This window comes from Galeopterus variegatus, unplaced genomic scaffold, assembly GCF_000696425.1.
Source record: "Galeopterus variegatus unplaced genomic scaffold, G_variegatus-3.0.2 Scaffold18411, whole genome shotgun sequence".
NCBI lineage: Eukaryota > Metazoa > Chordata > Mammalia > Dermoptera > Cynocephalidae > Galeopterus > Galeopterus variegatus.
This window is the reverse complement of record NW_007744522.1, coordinates 612-11477: the sequence shown is the minus strand read 5'-3', so window position 1 is coordinate 11477 and position 10866 is coordinate 612. Positions and strand designations below refer to the sequence as shown.

General features: G+C 52.5%; 2 protein-coding genes across 2 annotated transcripts; one reads left to right on the top strand and one right to left on the bottom strand.

The window, feature by feature from the left end:
- The first annotated feature begins 148 nt into the window (after positions 1-148).
- On the top strand, positions 149-7349 carry DNASE1L1 (deoxyribonuclease I-like 1). The gene is made up of 8 exons (XM_008564363.1): positions 149-228; positions 3482-3695; positions 4041-4129; positions 4212-4298; positions 5508-5608; positions 5746-5858; positions 5939-6187; positions 6289-7349. The coding sequence occupies exons 2-8, from the start codon at positions 3561-3563 to the stop codon at positions 6430-6432; spliced, it is 918 nt and encodes a 305-aa protein (XP_008562585.1). The 5' UTR covers positions 149-228; positions 3482-3560; the 3' UTR covers positions 6433-7349.
- A 993-nt stretch (positions 7350-8342) lies between these two features.
- RPL10 (ribosomal protein L10) lies at positions 8343-10634 on the bottom strand. Its single transcript, XM_008564362.1, has 6 exons — positions 10569-10634; positions 9662-9720; positions 9466-9573; positions 9178-9316; positions 8640-8802; positions 8343-8562 (listed from the first exon to the last, which is right to left on the bottom strand). The coding sequence occupies exons 1-6, from the start codon at positions 10589-10591 to the stop codon at positions 8410-8412; spliced, it is 645 nt and encodes a 214-aa protein (XP_008562584.1). The 5' UTR covers positions 10592-10634; the 3' UTR covers positions 8343-8409.
- Between the last annotated feature and the right edge of the window lie 232 nt (positions 10635-10866).

The following is a 10866-nucleotide window of genomic DNA, read 5'->3' as shown; positions in this document are numbered from 1 at the left end:
ACTCACGCGGGCCTGGGAGGGCGGGTCCGGGCGGGACGGCGGGGCGGAGCCGGAGCGGGACTGCCCGGCGGCGAAGGTGGGGCGTCCGGCCGGGCCCGCTGGCTGGGTCGGGAAGACAAGTTCTTCCTCTTTTCCCTCCAGTCCCTACCAGGCAGGCGCTGAGATTCCGTGGGGTGTCGCCATCCGCTTAAGGCTGAGGCAGGCACGGTGACAAGCTGGTCTGCTCAGGTATGGGGGCCCTCGTGGCAGAGGGAAGGAGGGAGGAAGTTGCCCCCTGCCTGGGGAGGGGATTGACAAGGGAAGGGAACCCCCGGGTAGGGCACTAGGCTGGAGCTGTGAGCCACGGCTGGGCTCCGGGCTGAGGCCAGGCTGGTTCTCTGGTTCTTCTTCTTCTTCTTTTTTTTTTTTTTTTTGGCGACTGGCCGGTAGGGGGATCCGAACCCGTGACTTTGGTGTTATAAGGCAGTCCGGTACTTCTTGCCTGTAGCCCCCATGAGGGTCCCTAGCCTCAGAGTCTCCAAGCCTGTCCGTGCCAGCCCCGGGCTGCCCAAATGCTCACATATATCCCAGAATAGTCACCAAGGCAGGGGACCCAAACTAGCATGAGTGACAGAGCACAGGTGGTCAGGGAGAAACAGGCACCAAGCCCAGTCAGGAGGGAGACACTGTGAAGAGAGACGGAGAGGCAGAGAGCACAGAACAGAGGGCAACCAAGACAGAGGCAGGTAGAGCTTGAGAGGCACAAAGTGAATCCGAGGGGAAGGTGACAGGGTGGTGCAGGAAAGCAGGTAGACACAAGCAGAGGGTGCTACGCCTCGGACTCGAGCAACATGGACGGTGAGCGGAGCCAGGGCCTGAGCCAGAAGGGACAGGGCAAGGTCAGGGTGAGCCTGAGCTAAAGATAAACTGAGGGAGATGCTGAGAAAGAAGGGGGCTCCAGCTGGTAAGATGACCTAGAAGGGCTCTCCAGCGGTGCCGGGGACTGGGAAAGAGGCTCCATCACACGTTGCGGACGGGGGATTTGGCCAGATCTGAGATTTTTTTTTTTTTTTCCTTTTTGTCTTTTTTCGTGTCCGGCAATGGATCGCAACCCTCAGTGTCGCGCCCGTACCGGACCAGGACCGACAACGGGATCGCAACCCTCGGTGTTGCGCCCGCACCTCGCTCAGCCAGTGAGCGGGAACCGGTCTGTATGTGGGATCCGAACCCTCGGCGGGAGGCCGGCCCCAGATCTGAGATTATTTTAAATGCATATGCCTTTGAACTCAGCAATGCCACTGCTAGGACTTTATCTTAAAGGTAACATCTTCAGCTGGCCAGTTAGCTCTGTTGGTTAGAGCACCGCCTTGTAACACCAAGGTCAAGGGTTGGGATCCCCATACCAGCCAGCCACTCCCCGCCCCCCAGAAAATAAAGAAAAAGGTAACGTCTCACAAAGTGGTGAGAGGTATGCATGAAGATGTTCCTCTAGTTGCTAATGACGGTGAAAAGTTGGAAGCCTTCCCGGGTCAGGGACTGGCTGTATCTCCCATAGTCAGTGTATCTGGAGGGGGAATACACTGCTGCAGCTCAAAAGAATGAGGTCAGTCAAGGGCTTGGATCCCTGTACCAGCCAGCTGCCAGTAATAATAGTAATAGTAATAATAAATAAAAAAATTAAAGAATGAGGTTGAGCCCTTGTGCACTCTCGATGTGAGTGTACAATGGTGCAGCCACTGTGAAAAACAGTATGGCGGTTCCTCAAACAATTCAAACTAGAACTAACATAGGATCCAGCAATTCCACTTCTGGGTACACACCCAAAAGAATTGAAAGCAGAACTGGAGATATATGTGCACCCATGTTCATAGCACTACTATCCATAACAGCCCAAAGATGGAAGCGGCCCAGTGTGCGTTGACAGGCGAATGGATACGCCAGATGTGCTCTAGTCATACAATGGAATATTATTCAGCTGTAAGAAGGAAGGAAATCCTGACACATGGTACGACATAGATGACCCTTGAGGTCATTGTGCTCCGTGAAAGAAGCCAGTCACGAAAGGGCAAATCCTGTATGGTTCCACTTCTATGATGTACCTGTATTAGTCCATTTTGTGTTGCTATAACAGAATACCTGCAACTGGGTGATTTATAAAGGAAACAAAATTTATTGCTTACACTTTCTGAGGCTGGGAAGTCTAAAGTCCATCTGGTGGTGGTGACAGTGACCCAGGGGTCTCACATTGCAAGATAGTGGAAGCAGAGAGAGAGCAAGAGAGACTCTCCTTTTAAAGCCCTCGGAACCACACCCCTTACCACTATTTTTAATCCATTCACTACTGCACGGTCCTACAATCTAGTCACCTCTTCAAGACCCCAGCTTACAATTACTGTAATAGGATTTCCCATCCTCTTTACACTGTCACGGTGGGGGCCAAATTTCTTTCTTTTTTTTTTTTTGAAGATGACCACCGGTAAGAGGATCTTAACCCTTGACTTGGTGTTGTCAGCACCACGCTCTCCCAAGTGAGCCACGGGCCAGCCCTGGGGCTAAGTTTCTAATACATAAAACTTGGGGAATACAATTCAAGCTTCAGGGAGTTTTGGGGGGACATAATTCAATCCACTACAGTGCCTAAAGTCCAATTCATAGACACACATGCAGTAGAATGGTGGTGCCAGGGGCTGGGAGAGGGGGTGGGGAGTTAGTGTTTAATAGGAACAGAGTTTCATTTCGGGAAGATGAACAGGTTCTGGAGGTGGATGGTGGTGATGGCTGCACAACACTGACCATGCTTAATGCCACCGAGCTGTGCACTTAAACATAGTTAACATGGTACATTTTTTTTTTTTTTTTTAAAAAAGATGACCGGTAAGGGGATCTCAACCCTTGACTTGGTGTTGTCAGCACCACACTCAGCCAGTGAGCAAACCGGCCATCCCTATATGGGATCCGAACCCGGGGCCTTGGTGTTATCAGCACCACACTCTCCCGAGTGAGCCACGGGCCGGCCCAATCCTGGTCTTTTTAAAACTGATTTTTACACTGCCCTTGAACAATTGGAGTCTTTACAGATAACTATGGCTGATTTTGTTGGTAAGATACAATTCTCATTACCCCATGATAAAGTTTTACAAGGACTCCAAATACTGCCCATAAAATTAAAATCCTGTTTTTAAAAGATGACCGGTAAGGGGATCTCAACCCTTGACTTGGTGTTGTCAGCACCACACTCAGCCAGTGAGCAAACCGGCCATCCCTATATGGGATCCGAACCCGGGGCCTTGGTGTTATCAGCACCACACTCTCCCGAGTGAGCCACGGGCCGGCCCTAACATGGTACATTTTATGTGATGTGTATTTTATCATGATTTTAAAAAAAGAGTGGGGATCGAGCCATAGGTGCAGACCCCAGCAGGTGCCCCCAGGCAGAGAAGCAGGAAACCTGTGAGGCCAGCAGCAGGGTGAGTGCCGCTTTCTCTGTCCCATGTCCTTCCAGATGCAGAACTGAGCCCTGCTGGGAGCATACCCTGGAGCACCCTGGATTGCTCCTAGGGCCCAGCAGCCACACATAAGCCATGCACTGCTCAGCTGTACTCCTGCTGGTCCTCCTGGCTGGCGGGATGGAGGCCTTTCGCATTTGCGCCTTTAATGCCCAGCGGTTGACACTGGCCAAGGTGGCCAGGGAGCTTGTGATGACCACCTTAGTTCGGGTAGGTTCATTGCTGTAGGAAAGCTGTGCCCTTAAGGACCACGATCCAAAGCCCCCGGCCCTGCCTGACCAGAACAAGTCCCAGAGAAAAGGGGACATCAAAAGGCATGGGTGCAGAGATGCAGAGCATCTATTGTTGTCCTGGGTCTCCCCTTCTGTAAAATGGGTGGGGTGTGGGTGAGGATGGCACTCAATCTTCTTCCAGGTCCTTTCCAGTCCCACTCTTTTCTGTGGGCCACAGCCACTGAGCCTTGACACTGTTGGCCACACCAGTGCCAGTTCCCCAGATACACTGCCCCCAGGGTGGCTGGCACTGAGTAGGGCTTGCCTTCCTGGTGTCCTGCAGATCGTGGCTCGCTGTGACATCATGGTGCTGCAGGAGGTGGTGGACCGTTCTGACAGCACCATCTCCCTCCTTCTTCGAGAACTCAACCGGTGAGGAGGGCTTTGTTGGTCTAATCCGGGGCTCACCCAGAACTTTGAGGGCACTGACCCTGGGTTCCACTTTTCCTGGCAGATTTGATGGCTCCGGGCCCTATGAGTCCCTGAGCAGCCAGCCGCTGGGGCGTGGCACGTACTTGGAGAAGTATGTGTACATCTACCGGTAAGCACAGGGCTTGGCAAGGGCAGGGCCAGCCATGGCCCTGCTGTGAGATGGCTCATTAGTCCCAAGGGCTACAGGAACTTCCCTCCTGGGGCAGCCTCACCTCATTGCGCTTTTTCTCAACGATTTTATTCTGGGATCTTCCCTTCATCTACCACAGCCAGTGTGTCCGTCTATCAGGCCTTCCTTCTCCATGCACAAATGCGGGGGTCCCTCTTCCTCTCTCCTGTGGAAGCCACTGGGGCTCAGGGCATGGCTGGACCCCTCTATGGGAGTGGCCGGCAGTGACGGCGGCTTCTGGGAAGAGGCTCAATGGGTGCCGGTTGTGGCTCTTGGGTGGGCCTCATATCTAGAAACAACCCTAAGTCCCTGGGAAGACAGGTTGCGGGGAGCCCTTTGGAGTCAGTATCAAGAGGGCAAGGGGAACTGTTAGGGAAGGAGACCTGTTCTCATATAGATGAAATTATACAATGTCTGGAATTTGCTCCAAAATAATTGGGCAGCTCCTAGGTACCTACCTGAGAGAAACGAAAACAAGTCCCCATACGAATGCTCATCACTCATAACATCCCCAAAGTAGAAATGTCCATGAATTGGTGAATGACATCAAAGTGGCCAAACATCCACCAACCGAAGAATGGTGGACAAAACGTGGTACGCCCATACAGTGGAATATTTATTCAGCTCTAATAGTAATGAAATACTGATCCATGCTACGAGATGGAAGAACCTTGAAAATATTAAGGAAAATAATAAGGGAAAGAAGCCAGTCACCAAAGGCCACGTATTAATTTGGTTCCGTTCATATGAAATATCCAGAATAGGTAAACGTACAGGACAGAGGACAGATCGGTGATTGCCGAGGGCTTAGGGGAGTGGAGAGGAGCTGCTAACGGATATAAGCTTTCTTTTTGGGGTGATGACAATGTTCTAAAATTGCTCATAGTGATAGTTGCACAACCTTGCAAATACACTAAAACGCACAAAATTGTATACTTTAAACAGGTGAACCTTATGTCATATGAATTATATCTGAATAAAAACAAGTTCTAGAAAGAAAGGCTGTGCCCATATGGAACGGGTGGAGCCAGGAGAGGCTCTTACTGGGCTGCTGGTAGAGGCCCCACCGAGTGCTAGCTCTGCTGTTGGCACTAGCAGGCCAAAATCAGTGACACGCGACCACTGCTTTCCATTCCTTGGTCCTCCCAGGTCACACAAGACACAGGTCCTGGATTCCTACCTGTACAACGACGAGAATGACCTTTTTGCTCGGGAGCCCTTCGTGGCCCAGTTCACTTTGCCCAGCAAGGGTAGGAGAGGAGGGTGGGCCTGGTGTGTGGGAGCAGGAAGGGGGTGTGGCTGGCTGCACTCGGGGCGTGGTCACTGGAAGAGGCTGGGGGAGAAGGGCTGGGAATGGGCGGCAGCCCTTAGTCTCCGGGCCTTGCAGTCCTTCCCAGCCTGGTGCTGGTCCCACTGCACACCACTCCTACGGCTGTAGAGAAGGAGCTGAACGCCCTATACGACGTGTTTCTTGATGTCTCCCGGCACTGGCAGAGCAAGGTAGGGCCGGGCAGTTTGTGCTGGAGGGACAGGGAAAAGATGGCCTAGCGACCAGGCCCAACTGCTGCTCCGGTCTCTAGGACATGATCCTGCTTGGGGACTTCAATGCTGACTGCACTTCGCTGACCAAGAAGCGCCTAGGTGAGCTGATACTGCGGACGGAGGCAGGCTTCCGCTGGGTGATCGTCGACGGGGAGGACACCACGGTCCGGGCCAGTACCCACTGCACCTACGACCACATCGTGCTGCACGGAGAGCGCTGCCAGAGCCTGCTACAGGCTGCGGCTGCCTTCGACTTCCCTAGGAGCTTCCAGCTCACCATGGAGGAGGTAGAGGGGTGGGGCTGGCACAAGGAGGGAGGGCCGGAGTGGCTCACAGGGAAGCCCCTGAGCCCCAGGCACTGATGCTTTGTCCCACTGCCCGTCCCCAGGCCCTCAACATCAGTGACCACTACCCTGTGGAGGTGGAGCTGAGCCGGGTGGCGCACACTGTGCAGTCCTTCAGCCTGGCCACTCTGCTGTTGCTGTCACTCCTGCTGTCGCTCCTGCCCCGTCGGCTGGGCTTGGTGGCCTAACCACCTCCACCCCCAGGCCCTCCTCCCGCAGATGTCATGGAGACACTGCCTTTAGGACTCCAACCTTGGTGTCAGAAGTAACTCCTGAGGGTCTCCAACTGCAGTCCCCCCTCCATCTGACTGCAGCACTGCCCCACGTGACTGCAGTCCCCCTCCATCTGCCTTTGGTTTGGTTGGGCTTATCCCGGAGGCTGCACCCATGCCATCCCCCCACAGGTAGTGTCAGGATTGGAGACAGCAGGCCCGAGGCAGGGGGAGGGGAAGGGAGGGCTCAGAAAAGGGAAATACAACAGATCAAAAGATTCTGTGAGAAAAAGGAAACCTGCACAACACAGATAACAAAAAGCCGGATTGGGACATTACCTGTGTGTAGCAGATATGCCAACTGGCTACCTTTACTGTACACAGAATTCACGGGAATCAAGAGAACATTAAGGCCTTAGTAGATACGAGGATGGAGATAAGCAGTTACACCACCACCACCAAATGGAAAACGTTTAGGCTCATTGTAACCCAGTGAATGAATAGCCTGAAAACAGCCGTCAGGCCTGTTCATAACCACTGCACAGCCCTGCTTCCACCCAGTGGGGTGCTGTCAGTCCATCTTGGCACCTGGTACGTCAGTCTGGAGGATCTGAACCCTTGACCTTGGTGTTATCAGCACCATGCTCTTTACCAAGTGAGCTAAACAGCCAGCCCCATAGCAAAACTTCAACAGTGATTCTATCTAGGGTGTTGGTATCATGGGGTCCCCTCCTCTACAGTACGTTTTCCAAGAAACGAGCTCAGTAAAAACACCTATTGAGATGTCAGGACCATTTAAAGTGCAAATCACAATCCTGTTTTTTCTTTTTTTGTATGTTTATGGTTTCTGAACCATCTCCCAACATCAAAAATAAAGGTAATTTAAAACTTTAGAAATGGCTATAAATGGTGTAAAAAGCCAGAGGGCTGAGGACCACAGGCTGGGGACTTGGGGAAGTGCCTGTTGGTGGCTGCTAGAAGCAGGTTGCATGCGAGATGAGGCTGGAACCAAGGGAACAAACTGCACACCTGAGAAGGCTCTCTGGCCACAATGCCCCAGCTCTGGAACCAGATCCCATTTCAAGGGTCCAGGGGCTGAGTTCATCCTACCAAGGGCAGCAATCCTGGCCTATTTGTGCTGCTCCCCCAGGCTACTCCTCAGAACCCTAAAGCTGCTCTTACTGTTGGGGTTTAGGACAGAACGCCAGGATCCCCAGGCTGAGGGGTTGCTCCACACTTACTATCCAAAGGCCTTTCGTTGCCAAGCCTCTTGGGCTAGGTGTCAATGGTGGGTCCTGGAAATACAGGCTCTAGAAGGGCTGGTGGGTGGGCGGGGCCTGGGACAGCATGTGAAAGAGGTTGCTGAAAACATGGAAATGGGGTCAGGCCCCAGATTACTCAAGCCAATACTTGGACAACCCCAACCCCTAGAGGACTACTTAAACCAGGTGGCCAGAACTGAACCTGGTTTGGTTCACTTCTAACCATTGCTGGTCTGGAACACGTGGATAACGATTCCACCATAGACGTTACCCTTGGCCCAGAAGCCCTTCTCCATCCCAGAGTAGGATATTCAAGCAGCAAACAAAGCATATAGACTGATACCTGCCTAGGTTTGCAAGTGACGTGCTGCCCTTCATTACCTCCCCGCCTCAGGGATTTGCTGAAAGCAGTTGGGATCTGGAGAAGTGCAAGTCAAAGCCTAAACTAAGTAACCGATGAAAGGCCAACAGTTCTAGCCCTTTCTAAGGTTTGTTTCTTCAGCCCTGCTTAGTGCCAATTAGGGTCTCATGGCACAGCTCAGTTGTCAGCCTAATTCAAGTGCGGTGATCTCAAGGCTCCCAAGAGGCTCCTTTCCCTCCCACAGGAATACAGATGCAAAGACATAGGTGGACCAGAAGTAGGGATTTATTAGCAGGTGCAAGTAAGGAGGCGGCAGCACAGTGAAAGCCCTTATGAGTGTAAGGCCCGCCACTTGTCCAGGGGGCCACGGTTGGGGATGTACTTAACCCCACAACCATCCGGGATGAGCCGCTTCTCAGCCACCATGTCTTCAAATTCATCTGCATTAAACTTGGTAAAGCCCCACTTCTTTGAGATGTGGATCTAGGAAGAGATGGAAGACTGAGTCAGGAGGCCTGGTGCAAGGAAAGGCAGGAGAAGGGAGCCGCAGCACTGCTTACCTTCTGGCGGCCAGGGAACTTGAACTTAGCTCTGCGTAGGGCCTCAATCACATGCTCCTTGTTCTGCAGCTTGGTGCGGATGGACATGATGACTTGGCCAATGTGAACCCTGGCCACTGTGCCCTGAGGCTTTCCAAAAGCACCTCGCATACCAGTCTGCAGCCTAGATTGGGGCCAGCACTAAGTCAGAGACATGAATGTCCACTGGAAAGGGCTGTCTCCAAGGTCCCTTAGGGCAACCCGTACAAGCAACAGGCTGCATACACTACCAAGGAGGCTGCTGTTTGCAGCCATTGCACACTGGGCCACCACAAAGAAAGGAGCACAGTCGGCTTAATTGGCTGCAGAGGGCCCCAAAAGGAACCAGTGAGAAACCCTTCAAGGTACCACCGGGCCCCTTCTGACAGCCCTAAAACTACCTGCTTACTGGCAGATGGTTGCCACCATCAGGCTCAAAGCATGAAGAACTACTCTTCCAATACCTGTGGCCCAGAGGCTGCTAAGATGTAATCATGAAAAAGGCTCAGGCCCACCTCACCTGTCAGCCCCAGCACAGGACAACATCTTGTTGATGCGGATGACGTGGAAGGGATGGAGCCGCACTCGAATATGAAAGCCATCTTTGCCACAACTTTTTACCATGTACTTGTTCGCACAAATACGGGCAGCCTCCAGGGCTAGGTGGAGGAAGAAATGCAGCAGAGTGAGTTTTGTAAGAAGGCTCATGCTTGTTAATGAGCTGTTAATTCCAGGGCAGTACACTCTGTGTCAGGCTGATGGAGCACATAGGAAAACACTGTGTGATTAACAACGAACCATGCCTCACCTTCAGAGGACAGCTGCTCATACTCATCTGACACCATGTGGCCACACAGCGGGAACTCATCCACTTTTGCTTTCTTCCGCCCGAGATCAAAGATGCGGATCTTGGCATCTGAAAAAAAGCTCGTGTGAGTGAGTGTGTGGTACTGAGGAAATAGTCAGCACAGCCAAACCTGTTTGCGAGTTCTTCCAGTACTTACCAGGGACACCTCGGCAGAAGCGAGACTTTGGGTATGGCTTGTTCTTACAATACCGGTAACTGCACGGGGAAAAAACCCATGTTTGGTGGGGTTCACAAGGAAACTCAACAAGCACTTACGAGTGTCCCTTCAAGGAACAAGAGGGCATAGAAGGGGGTGGGGAACGCATGTCAACCTCTAAACTGCTTCCATTCTGGGAAACTGGCTCCAAGAACACATGGTCAGAACAGGAGACCACAAAAATGACACAAACACCAGAACCATAAAAGTACCTCTCTTTACCCCTAACTTTAAGCTTTCTCTCAAGAGGACACTTTTAAATAAAACTTCCCAGTTAAAAAATATATATTCTCCTTGGAGGCACTGCGTACTGTAAATTCGCTGTTTGAGTAGCACAGTTCAGGCCACCCAAAGATTTTTCGGGCACGTGGCACTAAATCCGCCTCCGAGCCGCGTGAACGGCGTCCGGCGCCCCCTGCAGGGCAGCCAAGGAGGGTGCACCCGCTTTTCCCGGACTGCCCTTGGCGTCCGAGAAGACCGCACGGCACCTCGTCTGGAAATAAGGGATCGCACACAAAGGCCCCGTGAGGGCGTCGAGCCCGAAAATGCGGCCAATTTCCAGAGCAGAACATGAAATGCAATGCGCACGTCGTTTCCTGCCCGACACATGCAGTCCTAAGTCAATCCGCCAACCCAAAAACAAGACGGGGGAAGCGGTAGAGGAGGACATGAACTTTTAAAGAAAAGGAAAATATGGTAAAATCTGAAACTAAAAACAATCCGGAAGGTATCAGAAAAAACACGGGGTCAAACCCGAGGACAAGACCGCAGCCTGAGGAAGGCTCCACCCAAAGGCAATTCTCCGTCCCTTTGCCCAGCAGAGAAATTGCATGGATCTGGCACTCACCAGCGAGCGGGGCGGCGGCCCATGGCGACACCAGGACCTCCGGTGGCTACAACGAAAAAGACAAAGTCAGAAGAGAAGACGAGGACAGGCCTCAAACTAGAGAAGAAAAACGGAAACGGCATCTAAGAAACCCACAGTTCTGCCTACTCACCGCGCCGAAGAGAAAGAGACGTTTCCACCCCTGCGCGTGCCTTATATAGGCGGGCTAATCTTCGCGCGTAGAAACCATAGAGTTCCGGGGAGAGCGGGTGGACGCTCTGTCAGACGTCTCAACCATAGACGCAGCGGGCGCTCTGCG